The sequence below is a fragment of the Crinia signifera genome, chromosome 2, assembly GCF_055691185.1.
Source record: "Crinia signifera chromosome 2, ASM5569118v1, whole genome shotgun sequence".
In the NCBI taxonomy this organism is placed as follows: Eukaryota; Metazoa; Chordata; class Amphibia; order Anura; family Myobatrachidae; genus Crinia; species Crinia signifera.
The window spans coordinates 81,609,803-81,632,945 of record NC_139218.1 but is presented as its reverse complement, the minus strand read 5'-3'; the positions used below and the strand labels follow the sequence as shown (position 1 = coordinate 81,632,945).

The following is a 23,143-nucleotide window of genomic DNA, read 5'->3' as shown; positions in this document are numbered from 1 at the left end:
GAATTGAAGAACTGAGCTTGAGCATTTTACAAGGGGAGATTACTCACTTCAGAATCATGGTCATGGTCTCCTTTCTGTCCTTTCCTTGAAAGGGTAAAGTACCAGTAAGCATCTCAAACTGTGGGCAGAAGATATGCTTCATTAGACAACTGCATTCATCCTAGTGCGAAGAATCCGGAGACACAACCTGCTGTAGTATATACTGTATATGCTTTCACTTTCCTGTGCCTAGCTGCTTTCAGGTTTTTCCAATACATACAGTATTGGTTTATTATGACATGTCAAACCTATCTGAATGACTCTGCTGCAAATAGAAGCTGCTCACTGTACATCTACTAGGGCTATTTTTATCTTCTGGGAGAATCAGATAAGGATATGCAGGCAGACAGAACAGAGGGCATCACCAGACAAAAGGGTTCTTGTCAGCAAAGGGTCACATGAACAAAGACCTGCGTGCTGCTGTACATTCTTCAGTTTTTAGTTGGCAAAAATAGTTATTTCCACTAAGTACCTGTGGTAACAATATGGACAAGCACACAAACTATTCAAGCTAATATTTTAAATTAACAAACCAGCATTGTTGCAGCTACTTAATGTCAACCCTTAATAATTAAGTTTTGTTATCAAGGGCCACTCACAGTACATTAACTTCTCATAACATGGGTACTGCACTGCTTTAGTCACATAAAAAGAAGTTATAAGCTTACCAGCTCACAGTGCAGGGAGCCATTTATCTGTACTATGATCAAGACCCAGCACCCTGATGCACGGATGATGCATTATTTATTGTGTCTGCACATAGATTTCTATCTGGGAACTGCAAAGGATGGACTTGTACAGCCCAGGTGTCTCTCACAGATAGGAACAAATCCATCTAGATGGTGTGCTACAAGTTCTGCTAATGCCTGTTTTGCATTTTCATGCAGAAGTAAAGAAACATTGCTCAATTTTACTTTAACCTGGCCTGTGATGTTTGCCAGAAAATACAAATTTACACTCAAATCTGCACATTTTAAATCCACCATCTACAGTATAAAATGGAGGCCTGCGTCTTTAAAATACCCAGTAAACAGGACACAACAGCTTCTGGTAACCCAAGGAACGATGTGACTTCCCTGCAGATGCCAGGAGTGGGAGAAGCAGTCAGACTAGACCAGGCATGCTTAAGACAGACCTAAAAGAGTCTGGAGTTTGTCCCAGTATCTATAGAAACTTGTGAATCATCAATAGATATGTAGACAATCACAAGATCCCCTTACGATTCATGGAAACACAGTAGTAATACCACATGTGAGTACTTAGCTCATGGTAGCCATAAAGATCACAGGTGATCACCAAAGAATATATACTGTGGGGGGATCATTTGAACCACAATAAAACTTTCACTCAGCCTCCCACTGCACCTTTGTGCTCCCAAATCACCTATAAATGTGAAGGTTGTGTGAAGGTAGCTTACATAATTATCATAATTGAACACTGTAATTATAGATTAAAGTCCAATTGCTTGTACTGTTCTGTACATGTTATTTGTTGTCAATTATTTCCCCCCTGTTCGTTGATAAAGATCCATTGCGCACCATACAAACATAATACAATAATAATAATAATAAACAATTATGTAATGGCTGCAATAATCAGTGCATTAACTTCATATTTACTTATGTCAGCAAGATCTAAAAAGGCAAAAATATAATTAAGACATAAATCAAATTATTTAAACTGAATATGGACTGGATGGGCAATAGTCAGTCATTTATAGGATACAAATTTCAACTGGAAGTGATGAGGGAAATAAAGCTTATTCTACACTATACAGGTTTCTGTCTGGAAAGTAATGAGACTGATTTTTTTCGTTGTAGGGCGGGTTGGGTGTCAGGGTGTCTCAGCTACATATTCCCCATTGGCGGAAGTTGCCTGTGAGCCTTTACAGTGTTCGGTCGAGGTTCAAGAAGGAGCATACCATCTAACAACGATATGCAATTAAGTTTTGTGTTAAACTCGGGAAATCGGGTGCAGAGACGCTTGCCATGCTTCTCAAGGCCTTTGGGGAGGAATCCTTGTCCAATGCGCCAAGTCACACATCGCTGCAAGCAAGGGAGTTTTTGGCCAAGCACAACATGACAGCACTGTCTTTACCACCCTACAGTCCAGATCTGGTCCCGGCTGACTTCTTTTTGTTCCCCAGATCAAACGTGGCCTGAAAGGACACCGTTTTCAGAATGAAGACAAAGTAAAAGCGACAAGGGCACTCAAGGACGTTATGGTTAATGCCTTCCAGGAGGCGTACCAAGGTTTGAAGACACGCTGACAAAAGTGTGTGGATGCTCAAGGGTCATATTTAGGAGATTATTTACCCTATGTATCTGAACGTTCAATAAATCGTTTTTCCTGGATTTAGTCTCATTACTTTCCGAACAGAGCCTGTATAATGCACCTGTAATAACCCTGCAACAGAATTACAACTGCTAAATTAAAGTTAATTGGTTGCATGCATGACACTATTATATATAAGAATATAATCTAAAAATTAGGGCTATGGAACATTTTGTAAATACATTTTTCGGTCTATAACCACTTTATAGATCTTGCAGAAGTAAAAAGGAAGGAATGATTCTATTGGAAGTAGGAAATAATTCGGACAATAAAATAGATCATCAAAACACGGTAAATTTTCTTTCTGCTTTGGATTATAAAAATAGCAGCTATGGGAGCTTGTATCAATTCCAGAACGGGACAAATTATAGAAAATATAATTCTCTCAACAACCACTAATATATCAGGTTAAAGAGAGACAACGTGGCTATCAATTATGATGCATTATTAAACCTGGTCATTAAGTTACTTGTGCCTATAGCTATATCATAAAATGATATAGACCAGTACACATATATTCAAAGATTTAGGATAATTCTCACCAAAGTCTATTAAAGCCATAAGCAAATATTTTAATACAAACACAACTTGTACAGTACTTGAAAGATAACATTTTTAGATTTCAAGGCTTCATTGGTGTCAATTCAATTCAACACACAGTAAATAGCACTAGTAAACCCCCCCATGGCTTTTCAATTCAGGGAGCTGTTAATTTGAAGGATGCCGGTTCTCATGACTTAAACCAGGTGTCAGCATTCTCCAACTTAATTGCAATGCAATGATGTTTGCTCTGCCAAAAACAGCATTGCGGCAGAAGTTTGTTTAGATTTATGCTTGCAGGCCAGGAGGGTTGAATGTAAAAATCCTTCCGTCTGGCATAGCAGTGCGCTCAATTGAATAGCTCCAGGACCTCCTTCCAAGCACTATTCACTGCACTCTGAATTAAATTGAACCCTTATGTATGAATATGTTATTGCTCAGCAAAAATTAGGCAGGGAGAAGCCTAAGGTGATCTATACACTTCCCACACTGAATTTCCCTATTGTAAACAAAGTGGAAGTTTAGAAGAGTAAAAAACAAAGAAAAATACAGTCATGATGCACACACACACACACCACAATAATAATATTAATAATAATAATAATAAGCTCTGCTAGCTAATATTGAGCAATAACAAGGTTCTTGGCATATGAGACAATACAAGCCCACCAACCAGCATCTGGATGACCTTTTCTCTCTGGTAGGTCCTTAATGCTAAATTTGAATTCGGGACGCGGAAACCCCCAAAAATCTGGTGAAAGCCAGTCACTCCAGGGTCGCATACTAGTGAAAAACTAAAGTCTTAGGGGGATAATATGAAATGAACAAAAGCTTATTCCATATAATCAATATTGTGTACACAGTCACCTGAAGATTGGGACTTTTGCAACTTGGAGTAGCATCCCACCCACCTGTTTTGAATGGTCTCTAGTACTCACAGATGGCTTATTGAAATTAAAGGCACAATGAAGGCAAGACTTACACATTTGTACAGTTTGTTAGCTTTAGAGATCCATTCGGTTCCCCTTGGGTTGGTGTGGCTGTGATGCTTTGGGGGTGGCACATTGTAATATATATTTAGCACTTTTTAACATTCTATTCTACTATTACACTTTTCAGCATTTTTTTCACATGTGTAACACCTTATAAGTCCCTAGCTTTTGCTTCTTATGAACTGACACTTTAGTTTTTCACTAGCATGCTGCTCTGGGGTGAGTGGCTTTCACCAGATTTGGGTCCCGCACCCCAGATTCAAACTTAGTATTAGGGACTCACCAGATAAGCAAGGTCACCTAGATGCTGGTTGGTGCGGTAGTATTTCTAGTACCTAGATATTTCTTAACATTAGATAGAGATTATTATAATTATTGTGGTGTGTGCATCAGCACTGTATTTTTATTTGCAGAACTAAAAGTCCCAGCATGACAGCACTTCTTGATGTGTGTAATAAGAGAGTGTTAAGATCCCTTTCCCCATATACAAGAGTAAGGTTGTTCCAACGTGTAAATGAACACAGGATGTTTTGCAAGTTTCCACCAGATATCTTCTAGGACTAATACCCAGTAAAATGGTGCCACAGAAATGTATTTGAACAAGAACAAGTGTATAAATAAACCCATAGTATACATAGATATAATGAGACTTGAAAAAACACATTAAGAAACCTACCATGAGAACACCAAAAGACCACCAGTCGGCACTCTGTGTGTGGCCTCGCCTATTTACCACCTCTGGAGCCATGTACTCTACTGTGCCACAGAAAGAGTAAGCTTTCTTCTCATGGTCAATAGACTCCTTGCTAAGACCAAAATCTAATAAGATGCAAAGATATAAATTAAATTAGTATAACTCAGTGTACTTTGGACTTGAGGAGGTTGTTGGGATATAAATATGAAAAACCACACTAATCTTTCTCCATAGATATTCAGGGCTATATTGACTCACACTTTGCTACTTAAAGATTTATATTGCTTTAGAATGTTTTTTCTCTCCAGGAAATACAAGGTTGAAGAATACATTCCTGGAATGAGTCACTACCAGGACTAGTCATAAAATTAGTGCTCTATAACCCACATTGCACAACTACATAGTGCTGATATACTAAAAACAAAACAGAAGTATCAAATCCAGCCTGTAACATGGCAGTTGGAAGTTGATAGGCTGGTTGTTAATCTCTCACCATTTTAGCACTTTTTTGACACTTGATACATCTGGCCCTAAATGATAAAGAAATGTACAAAATATGTCTAAAATATCTGTTCCATAGGTATTGGCTAACACACCTGTTAATTTGATGTGCCCCTCTTCATCCAGCAATATACTAAAAGAAGAAGAAACAAAAAAAAAAAACAACAGATATTTAAATAAGCTTGGTAGATATGAATGAAAATGTCATAACATTGTATCGATTTTTTTTCAAAACAACAATTTTATTAGGTTTTTAAAACATAGGGAGGGGATATATATATATATATATATATATATATATATATATGCAAGTGGGGGTTGACCCTGATAGCGCTTCTGATAACAGATAGCAGCTGCCTCTACAGAATCTCCCCTGTTAGCGGGAGACCGAACAGAAACCAGAAAAAAGAAAGAATGTAGAGGGCGCTAATGTAAATACCACCACCTTTTTTGTGATCAGATTAGGCAAATACACAGCTTGACATTTTTGGTTACATTTATTAAAAAACATGAAAAATCTGTTGGTTTAAATTCTTTGAATGGAGAACCGCATGGAAAAATTCAACGCGTTTCGTCTCCGAAGAGACTTCCTCAGGGGTACACAGAATGAGTGGTATGTCGGTCTAAAACCAATAGCAGAATCTTTGTGTTTCTTTAAAATTCAATATCTCAATAGAGATCCTATAGCGATGAACCTTTGGTAAGGGCCCTTGGGAAAAAGGGGCACTCGAAAAAGGGGGAGGAGTTTATACCAGAATCCCACTGAATCGAGTGTATCCTCCAGCACCTTTAGAGAAGTGTCTGATATATATAGCAAAACGGAAGTCCAATGGAAAATACAACTGCATTGGGGATGTGTCAGGTACAATAAAATCTTTGGTTCAGTTTGGCAATATTTGCATTAACTTTATCTAAGGTATAGGCCTCCAATTCTGCTCTAAGTTTGAATATGTCCTGAAAAAGGGAGGAGTAATTGGGATCTGACTTGTGTTTAGCCTCTAGTAGGAGAATTTTAGCCTCTAAGGATTTTTGTGGTGTAATTTCTTTACGTCTGAAGGCATAATAGTCTCGCAGACTATCGCCTTAAGAGCAATAACAATTAATGGGGGATGTATCTTCAGGGTTATTATGTTGGAGAACGTCCCATACGGAGGACTGAATGGCTTGAGCATTGTATAGATATTGTGCAAACCACCTCACAATGGATAGTGTCCATCTTTTAACAGACGTTAACTATTGTTGAGTAACAAGGTTTAAACCACTTTTTCAAATTGAAGGTTACTCATCATATTACATATTTACGTTTTTTTCCTGTAAAATAAAGCATATGTATGTATATTTACTAAAGTGCAGACTTATAGAAGTGGAGATGTTGCCGATAGTAACCAAATTCTAGCTATTATCTTCTAGAAGGTGCTAGCTAAATAAATAGAACTGGATTAGTTGCTAAGGGCAATATTTCCATATCTATAAACCTGCACTTTAGTAAATATGCCACCTAAGAGAGCATGCAATTGGACAATTAATTCTGCTGAAATTGTATGCTTTTGTGATTTACCTTTCTTATATTTAACCCTTACAATCAAATAATTATGAGTGCAACAAATAATTATTTTGCTTAGGAAATAAGCCATGTTGCTCTACTATAAATTAAGCGAACAGAAGAAAAATAATAACAACATTTGTAAAAATAAGCACTTTGTTTTGGGTTATTTGTCACAATCATTGGTTATGAAATGAAGTGTTGTGGCACCCAGAGATTCCACAAGGCACTCCCAAAGGTTGCCACAGATGGTTGGTCCAGAAAAAAAAAAATGTTTATGATCAATGTGATAAGTAACACCATTACTGGTGTTCTACCAATCAAAATATGTGGAAAAACATAAGCAGAATTTATTGATTTAATGAATGTTGCTGAATTTCTCAAAGAGGATTCTTTAGTCCTGAGAGTGCTGTTAAAAAAAATATATAGTGATATCGTAGGGCGTTGAGATTGGGAACTAATGATCTATTATACACAACAGAACAAGGTCGGTTTTAAAGAAAATAAATGATGAAAAACTCGACTATTTGACATGTCGACATTTTAAATGCCAGCATTGTGACCATGTTGGCATAATGAATGTCGACATTTTGACTGTCTGACAATGGCTCTCGGTATGTTGAGCATCAGCCTTTTGACTGTCTAGTTCTAGTAGATAACCAATTGTTACTTACTTTTCTGGCTTAAGGTCACGATATATTATTCCAAGAGTATGCAGATGATCTAAAGCAAGTGCCAATTCAGCCAGGTAGTATTTCACATCTTCTTCAGTGAACATTACCTGCCAAAAAAAACACAAAATATTGGACTACCATACTAGCAGATAAAAATGCAGCAAAGCCACAGCAGAGAAATAGCTACTGCATTTTGGAGAAAAAAAAAAAACTGCCCCAAAAAAAAACATAGTGCACTGGGATTAGCAGTAGATATATATATATATATATATATATATATATATATGACAGCAGGTAGTGGACCAACGGCGCTGACAGGTGCAACTACTCCAGCCAATTTAGAAGAACTTGGTAATCAGGTTGATTTAGCAAGTCAGCACTAAATCCAATTTTTAGGACTGCAGCCTCCTCCAAACTCCCTGGACTCTGGGAGTAAACAATGGATCTGTCAAAAAAGAGGACAGGAGGGGCGCTCCATAGTGCATAAATGACAGTTTTATTAAAATGATCATAAAACCACTTTCAAAAAAAGAGACAAACAATTGCTTGTACCATAAAAAAGAACGCTGTGGGCTGGGTACCACAAGGCTTTTGTATATACAACACGACCCGGCAAACTCCTACCAGCCGTCCGGAGCACTATCGCCAACCAGGATCACCCACTGGGAACACCGATGGTGAGAACAGCGTGTCGTTGGAAGCCGTAGGAACAGAGGCGTGCAGGGGAGCCGGGTACACACACAGCAGACGTCACAGGCCTCACCCTAACTAGTTTCGTAGTAAAACTTCGTCAGAGGGCGTGCAACAAAGTCCCACATATAGCACTATTTGGAGAAGCAGGCACTCCCCATTGGCAGCTTTAGACAGTGGCGTAACTACAGCACCGCCCGAGGAGGGGGGCGCTGCGGTGCTATAGTTACACCTCCCCCCAATCCCCCCGCAGGCTTACCTATTTCGCTGGTCCTGGCGGCTCCGTTCTTTTGCTGAGGACCACCACAAAATGGCCGCCCCCATACAGCAGACAGAAACTGTCTGCTGTATGGGGGCGGCCATTTTGTGGTGGTCCTCAGCAGAAGAACGGAGCCACCGGGACCAGCGCGAAAGGTAAGGCTGCGGGGGATTGGGGGGGGGGGGGGTTGTTTTGCATGGGCGGCGGGGGGGCAAAACGTAGCTACGCCGCTGGCTTTAGAAGTTAAAAAAGATTTTATTCAGACATAGCTGTGGTCGACGTTTCGCTCCTCAACAGGGACCTTTGTCAAGACAATAATATCCAAAGGACTGGAGGCACCAGACACTGCCTGGTGCCTCTAGTCCTTTGGATATTATTGTCTTGACAAAGGTCCCTGTTGAGGACCGAAATGTCGACCACAGCTATGTCTGAATAAAATCTTTTTCAACTTCTAAAGCTGCCAATGGTGAGTGCCTGCTTCTCCAAATAGTGATATATATATATATGTAGGTAGGAACGGTGCGGCACTCCCAGCATAATAAAGAAACTCTTACACACCAATAGTGGTCAACGTTTCAATTTTTCTATAAAAAAAATTCTATAAAAATTGAAACGTTGACCACTATTGGTGTGTAAGAGTTTCTTTATTATGCTGGGAGTGCCGCACCGTTCCTACCTACATACCTACCCATTGTGAAGGCACCGGCTCAACATTACTGCATCTTATTGGGAGTGCCGATTCCTGGACATATATATATATATATATATATATATATATATATATATATATATATATATATATATGTACCAATAATCCTCTCCGCGCTATATATGCAATAATAATTCAGATACTGTAGTAAATGGCCGCCTAACCACAAAAATCCCTAGAGGGTTCAGGGACAATGAAAACAATAGAAAACACAATTGTGGTATGGCGCCTTGGAATTAATAAATAAAGTCCATATGTATGGTGATCACAAATCAGTGAAGCAGACCAGAAGATTTCATCCAATTTCTTTGTTTATTATCATCAACTTTGTCATCGGCAAAACCGTGAGAAGTATCCCAACGCGTTTCGTCTAGAGCGACTTCATCAGGGGTAACATCATAAAATTCTCTTCATTCCAATGATAGAAGAAAAAGTGCTTTTAACTCCTCCAGTGAAAAACGGGGAGAAGGGGCTGTTATTCCAGACCAATTATTTTTATTTTTATAGAGTAGAATATAAGCTGGTGATATGCTTAATCATATACAAGTGTGTGAGCACCAATAAAATTCAGGAAAAAATACTTTTCTTCCCTGTGTAGTGTACCTTTTTCTAAAGGATCTATCTCCTACAGGGATGAACTGCAGACATCCCTGTAGGAGATAGATCCTTTAGAAAAAGGTACACTACACAGGGAAGAAAAGTATTTTTTCCAGAATTTTATTGGTGCTCACACACTTGTATATGATTAAGCATATCACCAGCTTATATTCTACTCTATAAAAATAAAAATAATTGGTCTGGAATAACAGCCCCTTCTCCCCGTTTTTCACTGGAGGAGTTAAAAGCACTTTTTCTTCTATCATTGGAATGAAGAGAATTTTATGATGTTACCCCTGATGAAGTCGCTCTAGACGAAACGCGTTGGGATACTTCTCACGGTTTTGCCGATGACAAAGTTGATGATAATAAACAAAGAAATTGGATGAAATCTTCTGGTCTGCTTCACTGATTTGTGATCACCATACATATGGACTTTATTTATTAATTCCAAGGCGCCATACCACAATTGTGTTTTCTATTTATATATATATATATATATATATATATATATATATATATATATATATATATATATATACATACATACATATATACATACATACACACACACACATATAAATATATATACATATACACACACACATTTGATTACATAATTGGTAAAACCAAGTATTCTGCAAATATTTTCATACAAATTTGTCTATGCAGTAAGCTTTGTTTAATAATATGTATAAATACAATGCCCTATACTCAATGAACTTTTAAATACTACATGTGTTAGTGAGACATGGACTGTGTTCCACATATTACTTGTAAAGTTCCATTTGTGAAAATGCCTACAACAGGCTGCAATAACACTGTACAGGAACATATAACAGACTATTGTGTGTACAAATAGTATTACTCTTTTTAATCCCTGTACTATTAAATTGCCTTCTTTATGTTTTAAGAAGGCATAAAAAGAGATATGCTATGGATGATATAGTTATTAGTAGAAATCATTACAGGAAGTTCATTTTTTCACTTTCACATTTTGGCAAGCAATTGAATAAGTTATAATTACCTCTTTGGATAAGCGTGTAAACAAATCTCCTCCCCTGAGAAAATCCAAAATTAGGTATAATTTGCCTTCTGTTTGGAAAGCTGAAATATAACAGGATAAATAAAACATTTGTCCCTTTCACAATATTTTCCCTAAATACAGCACACCGGTTAACCGCATTGGTGTTTCTTTTAATACATTTAATCTTCACTATTCTTTGGTTGGGTAAATCCTGCCTCGGTTTCCCTACTTCACATCCATAAAATATTTAATTACAAAAACATTTCGCAGTATCTTGCAGCACTGCTTTCCGCCACTAGAGGCAGTGCAAAATTTATCTTTGCAGATCGCCTGTACATACAGCATAATGCGCCGATATATCTTTAGATATATCGGGCATTGGCTGTGTTGCACAGCGGACCTGATATATATCTGAAGATCGCCGTTCAATGATATATCGATGGTACACACTGGCCAATGGTGCAACGTGGCATAGCCTGTAGCAAATGAGAGCGGAATGCTCAGAGCGATACAGACAGTTTCACTATACAAGTGTGCTGATCTTGTGGAAGGAAAAGATCTGAACCCTTTTATGTGATAATGGTAATTAGTAAGGACCATACAGTATGTGTCAAAAAATGGACACATATTGAATTAAATATCAGAATGTATAAGGGACATAACCAGCACAGAATAGTGATATCATATGCTTATACTTATGCAGGACCCCACTTGCATAAAACAAAAAAACAAAGACAATACAGGACTGGTATCTTAGAACAATAGTGAATATATTTACATACCTAAATACCAAATAGAAAGGGAGAAACGATAGGACAATATGTATTTGAACAGGCAGACATGGTAGACCAAGATTATAAATTACAATAAAGGACTTACGTATTTAAAAATTTACCACAATTACCCATTGTTACGGTTTTACGTTGCAATAAGAGCAATAGTGAGCTTTCACGCAGTAAAGGCAAGAAATTGATGGAAGAATGAAAAGAACAGATTTATTTCCTCAGGGATGAGAACAAAGGACTCCTGCATGGAGCTTGTATTCAATTTATTTTAGTTCTACTTTAAATACAAACAGGTGGCTAAACTTTTATTTACTGATTTTATAAAAAAGTGTACTATTTACTGATCTTACAAAAATGATATACAGCAACAAACGCAAAATAAATTTAACAAAAAAGGTAAGAAGGACCTCCAAGGGAACTGAGGAACAAAAACAAAATGTTATAGCACAGAGGCACATTTAAAATGTATAATGTTAATATTTCAACAAAAACGAATACAGAGAAACAAAAAAAAAAAAATTGCTAAAGGAGAAGAAAAGAGAAAAAAAAACCTATAAACTGCATTATTGCTACTTTGCAGTACATTTAACTATTAGTTTTTTAGAGGTTGCAAACTTGTGTGTTTAAACTTCATCTTCATCGTGCGCTAGGAGCCGCTAATCATTTTACCAATTGCATGGAGCGTATTTAACTAGAAGCAGAGGAATCACTTGAGAGCAGAATGTGACATTCTAACAGCTGGTACTAGTCGATCAGCAGGCAAAAATCTATTACTCACCATAGTGCAATTTGACAATAAACGGATGATTAACTTCCACCAAAATATCGCGCTCCATTTTTGTTCTAACACGATCTCGAACTGTAGGTGGAAAAAAGACAGAACAAAATAGTTTGGATAATGTGGATATTAAAACCAGGACATCGGTATGGCACTTTAAAACAAGTTATTTTGTCCACCACTTAACTGAAGTAATGATTCATAATTACAGTGTACAGCATGGATAATTGTAGATCACTGTACAGATGGCACTGATTTAAAGTTAGCTACACACACAGCTGTCACAGTCCTATGCCCAGGTGTTGAGAGATTGACCACTTTCCATTATGACCATGCACATAGAGATTGTAACAGCACAATCTCTTTTTATAACTCTGGACAGTTCTCCAATATTTTTGGGCTTTCCAATTTGGTCACTAATTAAAAGAATATATATTTTTGCCCGAAAACACACAGTTCCAGTGTGTGTTTTCACTTAAAACAGCGAGAGGTGGTTTCACCTGTTGGAGGCATGGAAAACAGCGAATGTAGTCCCACTGCACAAAAGTGGAAGCAAGGAAGAGGTAAGCAACTATCGACCAGTGAGCCTTACATCAGTAGTAGGGAAATTGATGGAAACACTCTTAAAACAAAGAGTTGTAGAATATCTCAAAACCAGCAATTTACAGGATCCAAAACAGCATGGGTTTACTGGGGGAAGATCATGTCAAACAAATCTTATTGACTTTTTTGACTGGGTGACTAAAGTAATAGATCAAGGTGGGGCTGTAGATGTAGCTTATCTAGACTTTAGTAAAGCTTTTGACACTGTCCCACATCGCAGACTGTTAAATAAACTTGAAAGCTTGGGATTGGATTCTAAGATAGTTGAATGGATAAGAGCGTGGTTGCAGGACAGAAAACAGAGAGTTGTAATAAACGGAGTACAGTCAAAGGAGGGAAAGGTTACAAGTGGAGTACCCCAGGGATCTCTACTTGCACCGGTGCTTTTTAATATCTTTATTGGTGATATTGCAAATGGAATTGAGGGTAAAATGTGCCTTTTTGCAGAGGACACAAAGGCATGCAACCGGGTAGACACACCAGGAGGGGTAAAACAAATGATTGAGGATCTAGGCAGATTAGAGAAATGGTCAAGAGAATGGCAACTACAGTTTAATGCCAAAAAATGCAAAATCATGCACTTGGGTCTCAGAAATCCAAAGACTCAATATAGTATAAATGGCACTATAATGGAAACTACTGAGGAAGAGAGGGATCTAGGTGTCACTATTTCAGGGGACTTAAAAGCAGGTAGGCAATGTAACAAAGCAATGAAGAAGGCAAGTCAGATGCTTGGTTGCATAGGGAGAGGTATCAGCAGTAGAAAGAAAGAAGTAATAATGCCACTGTATAGGTCATTGGTACGACCTCACCTAGAGTATTGTGTTCAGTTCTGGAGGCCATATCTCCAGAAGGATATAAATACATTAGAGACTGTACAAAGAAGAGCAACTAAAATGGTGCATGGCCTACATCACAAAACGTACCAGGAAAGACTAAAAGATCTTAATATGTATACTTTAGAGCAGAGAAGGGAAAGGGGGGACATGATAGAAACTTTCAAATATATCAAGGGCTTTAACAAGGTACAGGTGGGAGACATTCTTCACAGGAAGAGGAGCAACAGAACATGAGGACATGCACTGAAACTAGAAAGAGGAAGATTCAGGGGAAATGTGAGGAAGAATTTTTTCACAGAAAGAGTAGTAGATAAGTGGAATAGCCTACCAACAGAGGTGGTAGACGCAAATACAGTAGTACAATTTAAACATGCTTGGGATAAGAATATTGATATCCTTACAAAAAAATAAGGATCAAATATGGTTTGAGGTAACAGGTTTAAAAAAAGGGGCAGACTAGATGGGCCAAGTGGTTCTTATCTGCCGTCAAATTCTATGTTTCTATGAGGCAGATGAACAAAGGCCTGGATAAGCGATGGCTCACGTTGACTTATTGGGGCTAATCAAGAAGCCCCTGGCAACAATAAGGGTTAAAAAGAAAAAAAATTTTGCCCAGTATGGCTCCCTCTCCACTCCTAGTAGAATTTACTGGATGAGCACTACGTGCCTATTGAAATCCTATTAACAGGATTTCTTGATTGCAACAGAATAAACCTTAGTACAAACCTAAACCACAAACATATATATGTCCCCCTGAAATGTAAATAAATGCAGCTCCCAGCTTGGCAATACTATAGAACAAATAGGACAAGTAAGGTATATTCACCCAGGGAGGACAACTAGCACATTTCTTGAAATATATAACATATTTAGAAAAATACAGATAGCAAAATATACGTAATTAAATAAGTTAAATCTGTTTATCTCCTATATTAATCAATGAATTAGGAAAACTAGATCGACATTTATGAAAATGATACTTGATATCGGTTTCTATCCGCTTGTATTATTATGCGTTCGGAGCCTAAATTTTTGCATACTGCAAAGTATATCCACATTACAATGCCGCTAGAGGGTAAGCATACTATAAATAGGCAGACACTGGACAGGTCTCTAGAGACCTCCAAAATTTATGGCCATATGTAATGCTCTAAGTATTTTGTAGCTCACATTTTTTTTTTTTTATAGAAAATTAAAAATATTGAATTGCTGCATGTTTCATTGTTAATTCAAGAATGACCTTTTATTATATACAGTAGATATTTGGCTAAGCAGATGGCTATAGCCTTGGCAAGGTACAGATGTGTCCTCCTACATCCTTGCTGTAGCACGTTAAATAAACCTTGTAAATGCACCATGCAATGTGCATCTTTTTCACACAGCTTTTTCCATAAAATTGCATCTTATTTGCATTACTAGGCAAATAGGACGCATAAGCATCTTCTGTTGATTGAAAATTATACATGACAAGCCTATTATTCTGTGTGCTACCACAGCTGCATCTACATATGAAATGCTATTTGTAATTATAACTGCAGTTGCACACTGCAGAACATCATTTAATCAGCAGAAGCTGCTTGAGGTTATGCATTACTTTGCATAGCAATGCAAATACGGCAAGATTTATTTTTGCCCCCCCAAAAAAGAAAGAAAGAAATAAAGGATTCCCAATGTTAGCAAAGTTGCCCAGGAATTCCTGGATCACTCTGACCATATTGGAATGGAATGTTAACTATCTACATACAAGAGTATTACCATTGTAAAGCCATTAGATATTTGCAGATACTGTAGAGAAAATGGTTTCTCTGTTTTTTTTTGCTTTGATACATGAAGACATTCGACGCAAGTGTCAAATAGTGACTGTTTTAGTACATTCACACTTAACACATTTTGTACATATCCTGCTATGTTACAGTTATTTCTATGCTTAGTGGTATAAAAATCGTGACTGTGTACTTTTAACCCCTTCACGACATTTGACGTATATATACGTCATGGTCGGGAAGTACTTCCCGACACATGACGTATATATACGTCATGACTTTTAACTGTCACTGCGTCTAGAGACGCAGTGACAGTTAGGTGATGTCTGCTGTCCCTGACAGCAGACATCCCCCCTCGCCGCCCAGGGGGGGCAGGGGTGCCCCCCCCGGTCGGCGATCGCTGTGATTGGCTGTTCAAATCTGAACAGCCATTCACAGCGTTTCCTGTGTTACCGGCGGCTAAGCCGCTCGGTAACACAGGGATCGGTGGTGATCGGTGCTGTCAAGTACAGCACCGATCACCTCCGATGTGCAGCCCCCCCTCCAACCCGCCGGGCACTCACCCGGCAGCAGCAGCAGCTCCCCCGGCTCCCCCGGAGCGTCTGAAGCGCACGCAGCGCTGACCTCCTCCCCCCTCCCCCCCGCAGCAGCAGCAGCAGCATCAAGCTGCAGAAAAAGTAAAAAAAATAAATATATGCACTGAAAAACTATATATATATATATATATATATATATATATATATATACACACACACATATATATATATATATATATATATATATATATATATATATATATGTGTGTGTATATATATGTATATATATATATATATATACACACACATATATATATATGTATGTGTGTGTGTGTGTGTGTGTATATACCGCACCGATCGCCAGCCCCCCCCCCCCCCTCCCACCCGGCAGCCCCCCTCCCTCCCACCCACCCGGCTGCCGCAGCACCAGCACCCCTCCCACCCCCCCGCCAGCCGCAGCGCCAGCCCCCCTCCCAAAGCTGGTGACTAAAATGGGGTCACTTGTGGGGGGGTTCCACTGTATTGGTGCTTCGGGGGTCTTGCTAATGCGACATAGCACCCACCATTCATTCCACCACCAAAAATCACTCCTTCCCTTCTGAGTCCTGCCATGCACCCAACTGGTATTTTTTGGTCACACGTGAGGCATTGCCGTACTCGGGAGAAATTGGGGCACAGATTTTGGGGTGCTTTGTCTCCTTCATTCCTTGTGAAAATAAAAAATTTTGAGCCAGAACTGCATTTTTCTGTAAAAAATTACATTTTTTTACACAAAAATGCAGATCTGGCTCAAAATTTTTCATTTTCACAAGGAATGAAGGAGACAAAGCACCCCAAAATCTGTGCCCCAATTTCTCCCGAGTACGGCAATGCCTCATGTGTGACCAAAAAATACCAGTTGGGTGCATGGCAGGACTCAGAAGGGAAGGAGTGATTTTTGGTGGTGGAATGAATGGTGGGTGCTATGTCGCATTAGCAAGACCCCCGAAACACCCATACAGTGGAACCCCCCCACAAGTGACCCCATTTTGCAAACTACACCCTTCAGGGAATTCATCAAGGGGTATAGTGTACATTTCAAACCCCCCGGGGTTTCACCAATTTTGATACAACTGAGCTGTGAAAATGAAAAATTAATTTTTTTTCATTTTCACTGCCCAGTTGTACCACAATTGGTGAAACCCCTGGGGGTTTGAAATGTACACTATACCCCTAGATGAATTCCCTGAAGGGTGTAGTTTGCAAAATGGGGTCACTTGTGGGGGGGTACCTAACTTTTAGCATCTTATGGTGCCTAGAAACCTACATTGTGCCTAAAAAATAATCTCATAAAAAGGAGGCTCCAAAATCAAGTAGGTGCTCCTTCTATTATGAAGCCTGTGGTTTGGTCACCGTGCACACTAGGGCCACATATAGGATATTTATGAAAACCAAAGAATTGGGGGAATCAATTTTTAGTCACATTTCTCTAGTAAAATCTACTGTGTTCCTTAGAAAAATGTATTAAAATTGCAAATCTGCAAAAAAAATGAAATTTTGAAATTTCACCTACACTTTGTTTTAATTCCTGTGAAACACCTAAAGGGTTAACAAACTTCCAAAATGCTGTTTTGAATACTGTGAGGGGTGCAGTTTTTGAAATGGCATCATTTATGGGGGTGTCTCACATACAAGTCACTCAAAGTCACATCATAACTGACCTGGTCCCTAAAAAAATCAGAGTTTGAAATTTTCTTGAAAATTTGAGAATTTGCTATTCATATTTTAAGCCTCCTAGTGTCCAAAAAAATGAAAATGAGGTTGAAATAATGATGGCAACATAAAGTAGACATATGGTCTATGTTAGTTATTCACTATTTTGAGTGGTAAGATTATTTGTCTCACAAGCAGAAAATTTAACATTTTGCAAATCGCAAAATTTTCCATTTTTTTACGACATTTTGGTATTTTTCACAAAAAAACACAGACTGTATCGACGAAAATTTACCACTAACTTGAAGTACAATGTGTCACGAGAAAACAATCTCAAAATCACTGGGATAAGTAAAAGCAAAAAAAAGTTATCCCCACTTAAGTGATACATGCCAGATTTGAAAAAAAGGGCTCTGTCAGGAAGGCAAAAACTGGCTCTGTCATGAAGGGGTTAAACTGCAGGCACAGCACAATTAACAAACGACTCAGAAGACATATTTACAGAATGAAACAGATATTTGGAGATTATCCTGGACGTGATGAATGACGAGAGCTTTCGGTTACACCCGGAGATTCCACATTGGGACTATGCAGTATGCACAGATGAGAAACTGCAATCGTATGTAATGTAATATAAAGCTGCTTATTTCTAGAAAATGTTTCTCTTCAGCATTCTCCCCAGGGTTACATTTTCAGGCGGTCCGCCCTTCAAGAGACACCCTGCTGCCTGGCATTTGCAGACTCCCCTGACACCAGGCACACTAACCAATTTGAACTTCTTGCAGACAGATGCTGAACACCCGATGTGATGGACATGGCCTAGCTACGTCGACGTCAGCGTCACATGTTCTTCCCATTGGGTGCTGTCCATAATCAGTGTCCGCCTGCCACAAGTTCAAATTGGTGAGGCTGCTGTTATGTCGGAAGTGACGTTTCGGCTAACAGGAAATGGACGTCGGGAGGTCAGGGGTTGAGGGTATAAAGATGGCGGCAAACATGTTCAGGACCCGGCGTGGGTTGGAATCAGGAGGTAAAAGCAGAATAACACCTGTCATCTAGTCCCATAAAGCAAGTCATGTCTGCCCTCAGCGGGGCATCCTCTGTCTCCTGGCAGGGGCACTGTGCCAAATACCTTCCCATGGGGGCATTCTCCCTCCTTCTGTGCAAGTATTACACAGCATCACTTCTCATGACCACCATATAACCGTCACCTGTCAATCTGTGTTCTTGCACAAAAGTTCTTATTTATACTGGGAGTACCCATCAGTACCTGCTCTTACTCTGCCTGCATGTATGTATCACTGCCCAGGCATCACTTCCCATATGTCCCCCATGTCACTAACCTGTCCATGTTTTTATGGAAAATGGCTTAAATTATAAAAAGTTCATACAGAATCCACTTTAAATCAACCACAGATAGATATTAATACAATGTAGATTACGAGACCATGCTTTGGAGGAGACTCTGGTGGGGATCATCTCTTATTAGCAGATTCAGGTCAGTGTCAGCTATGCCCGTTCCCACCAAACTATTTTTAGGTTTACAGTACATAGACAAGTGAAACACTTGCCTCCAAATAGTTGAGCGTCTTAAACACTCTGTCGGATTGTATCAGCGACCCAATTTAGGCACGTTCAGCAGCGTTAGCGAGGTTTCATAATAAAAATTAGCTAGTATGAAGTTCTGAGAGAATGAAATAGATTGATAAAAGGAGCAGTTCCAACTGCATAGAGCTGCAAAACCTGTGTCTCCCAAAGGAACTAATTTATTCACTAGCTTTAGCTACTGGAATTAAATTATAGTTGTACACCAATTGAGTTCTATTAAACCCCACAGTGGAACCCTACCAAAAAATAAATGTGTGAACTGCTCAGAAATTAGAGGAGCAGTCACACCGGGAAGCTAACGGGCACGGTGACTGCTGGCAGGGACTGAAGTATAGAAGAGCAATGGAGACTGTTTACTATTCAGTAAGGAGCCTCCTGAACGCTGTCAAACATGCCTGAATTTGGTTGCCAATACAATCGCTCAACTATTTGGGAGGTAAATTCTTCCACACACCAAGGAATCGCTTGGCAGGGTAGTAATATAAATAGGATTGAAGGGTGGTTACCTGTGCACCGAGTATATTGTGCAGAGCTAGCGGCTGCACTTATTGGGAGACCGGTCCAATGGTATTGGTTAATATGAGCAAACAATTGGATAGTGCTGCGCTTGGCTCCTTTGTGGTTATGAGTGAATAACTATCAACAATGCGGCGTAATGGGTAAATCGTAGCCCCTGTATTGTATCTTTTATACACAATTGTGTATTGCTTTAATAAATAAACCTTGTTTTACTCATTACACCACATTGTTGATCATTATTCACACACTACCACAAAGGTGCCGAGCACAGCACTATCCAATTGTTTGCTCATAGTTATAATAATCGTTTGGCAGGTACCGGCGTAGCTGACTGGGAACTAAACCTGCTAATTTTTAAGTAGTAATCGCCAATAGTCCCTTACTAAATAGGATTTAAAACATGGTCTTAATTGTCTCCCACATGGTCTTAATGGTCTCCCACATTAATATCTGTGGGAGATTTAAGTGGATTCTAAATATTGTGTTTGTTTTTTATCCATTAGCAGCGGTACTTTATTGCTGCAAATAGGTTTGGCGGGGGCAATCCTATTCGACCAGATACCGCCTGAGGCACACACAGCCTAATCCCCAATAAGCAGCAACCAGATGGCCGAAAACACATGAAACCAAGGATTTATCCCTAATTTCATGTTCTTTTGCCCTATCCGGGTCCATTTTTGTCTGATAAAGACAGCTGCTAATTGGATATTGCAATAATGACCGTTTACATCACCCGAAAATAAAAATATTCAGGCCATCCTCAGGTATTGAAATAGTCACAGCATGCACATTACCGCAATAACAAATGCGCCATGTAGGAACCAGCAGCACCTGCATGGAGCACTTGTTATTATTGCTCCAACTTCCATGCTGTGATGATTTGTATACATGATGTTGGTCCAGAAGTGATCAAAATATTGTATGTATATGATGCCTTTCTGTAATGAAAATTAATTAAGTGCTAATTCTGCAGAGTGTTTCTTAACATTTTGCAGTCCAAAAGGTCTGGTTTAACTGTTACTATTGTATCTGCTACTAGTGCTAGGGTTGTCGAGCCTGACTAGACGTTGGACCTGAAAGGATTAAAATGAATTTCTGAGAGAGAGAGAGAGAGAGAGAGAGAGAGAGAGAGAGAGAGAGAGAGAGAGAGAGAGAGAGAGAGAGAGAGAGAGAGAGAGAGAGAGAGAGAGAGAGAGAGAGAGAGAGATACAGAGAGAGAGATACAGAGCGAGAGATACAGAGAGAGATACAGAGAGAGAGATAGATAGATACAGGTGTACCTCCGCACTCACCATTCCTAAGAATGGGATGCAAACAGCTTCCCAAGTTGGGGTGCACTGTCCTGTGACCACACTCTAGTATATACATATATTATATATATATATATATATATATATATATATATATATATATATATATATATATATATATATATATATATATATATATATATATATATATATATATATATATATATAAAAAATCAGGAAGCACTCACCAGATTATTTATGCAGATAAAAAATGCTGTGGATTATAATAGAAATGCATCAAAGACCATGACAAAACATACTCAGCGTTTCCATCCCATAGGGACCGTCTTCAGGAGTTACATCAACAAAAGCAGTCCGGTTTGAAAGGCACAGCATAAACCACGCAGCAATTCCTACAGCGTAGGAATTGCTGCATGGTTTATGCTGTGCCTTTCTGATTTTTTCTATAAACATTGACTGTGCAGGTATTACCGGGGTGCCATCCAGGGACTTTCAGCGTGGCCAATTGCATATGGTGCCAGCACTCACTTGGATATGTGTGTAGTAGAATAAAGCAGGTGACTGGCATTAATAATGGGTAGGTCAATAGATCAATTTTGATATTTTTGTAGGTACTTGTGTATTATCACGGCGCCCGATTTCAGCTAAATCACAAACGACATTGCATCTGATTTAGCGGCTGATTTCCTGCTATTCCATCCTTGTACACCCCCACTATCCAAGTCAGCCCGAAGCGTGGCGAGCGGACGCGGTACGCGTCCTCCCGACCTGTTCATACCCCCACTATCCACGTCGGCGTGGAGTTTATTTTATAAAGCGTGGTGAGCGCAGCGAGCCACCGAGCCCGAAGCGTGGAGAGCGCAGTACGCCCCGCGTGGGGACGCGGAATACACGTCAAGTAATCCGTGATCATTTTCCACGTCCTTTATAAAATCAACTCCACGCCGACGTGAATAGTCGGGGTATGAACAGGTCGGGAGGACGCGTACCGCGTCCGCTCGCCATGCTTCAGGCTAACTTGGATAATGGGGGTGTGCAAGGATGGAATAGCATGCAAATCGGCAGAAAATCTTGGAAAATCGTCTGAAAATCGCATCCGATTTTTGCATGCGACTTGCGGACGATTTTGTGGGCGCCGTGATAATACAAAAGTACCTTTTTGTGTTAATTATTGCGCTAGAAAAAGATGCAGTTAGTCAGCAATCACTACGTTTACTCCTTAATCTTGTTTTCACAGATCAGAATCCCTTCACACTGCAGTCACATATGAGAATCCGAAAGAACACACCGTCCAAGCATTACGTGATTACTCATCATACAGTTCACAGAATTTTAAGGGTCAGTTTCACATTACACTCATCAAAATATTAACTGATATAGGTCTGCACAGCATTCATTTCTCTGTTCCTCTTTGTGATATTCAAGAGAATAAGCTAAATCTTCCAAATCAAATCAGCTTGTGGGGGTGGAATGGAAGTGTATGCTAATTCTGACCATGCACATTATATGTGTGAGGGAAATAGTGGTGGGCACCTATTCAATGACGTGGTTCCCGACAGCATTGAGGAGGCATCTCAAGCAGAACGAACCCGGCTTTAAAATCGATAGGGCCACTTTTCCGACAACAGGTGTGGATTGTCGAGATCATGGCCATATCTCTACAATCCATGGCCATTTACGCAGCCACACCCCCTTTTCAACAATCTGCAGGATTGAGGTAAATCCTACCACAAAAAGGGGATTTTGTAATTTTCGGGGGGCATTTTTTATTTCGGTAAAACTTACCAACTATTGAACACACGTAATCTCGCATCCATGGGTTTTTGCAATTGCGATAAAAATATGCCACGCAACAGAGATATTTTGTTCTCCTGACCCCAGAAAACAAAATCTGAATCTCCCCTGAAGATCAATTAGCAGTTACATTCAATCAATTTCCCCCATAGGGTAGGATTTACACCCCAATATTGACACAATGTACCGTAACAATATTGGTGCAAAATTTGGGATGTTGCCGCTATTGTAATTAGCTAATATGAGTATATCTGGGCAACCTGGCAATACTCGCATGCTGTGCACATTTTTCGGGTGTTTCAGTACAGAAAAAATACCTGTATCCTTACACCCTCCCATATAAGCTCAAACATATG

At 39.3% G+C, this 23,143-nt stretch overlaps 1 protein-coding gene across 2 annotated transcripts in view; it reads right to left on the bottom strand.

Annotated features, from left to right (window-relative positions):
- The window catches only part of RPS6KA3 (ribosomal protein S6 kinase A3), a 123,135-nt gene that overhangs the window by 21,218 nt on the left and 78,774 nt on the right, over positions 1-23,143 (bottom strand). For both annotated transcript variants that reach the window (XM_083172472.1, XM_083172473.1), the window contains exons 5-10: positions 12,163-12,243; positions 10,600-10,679; positions 7,318-7,424; positions 5,196-5,233; positions 4,582-4,724; positions 48-118 (exon numbers count right to left, since the gene is read on the bottom strand). In XM_083172472.1, the coding sequence (XP_083028598.1) occupies positions 48-118; positions 4,582-4,724; positions 5,196-5,233; positions 7,318-7,424; positions 10,600-10,679; positions 12,163-12,243 (520 nt within the window). The remainder of the gene's footprint in view (positions 1-47; positions 119-4,581; positions 4,725-5,195; positions 5,234-7,317; positions 7,425-10,599; positions 10,680-12,162; positions 12,244-23,143) is intronic.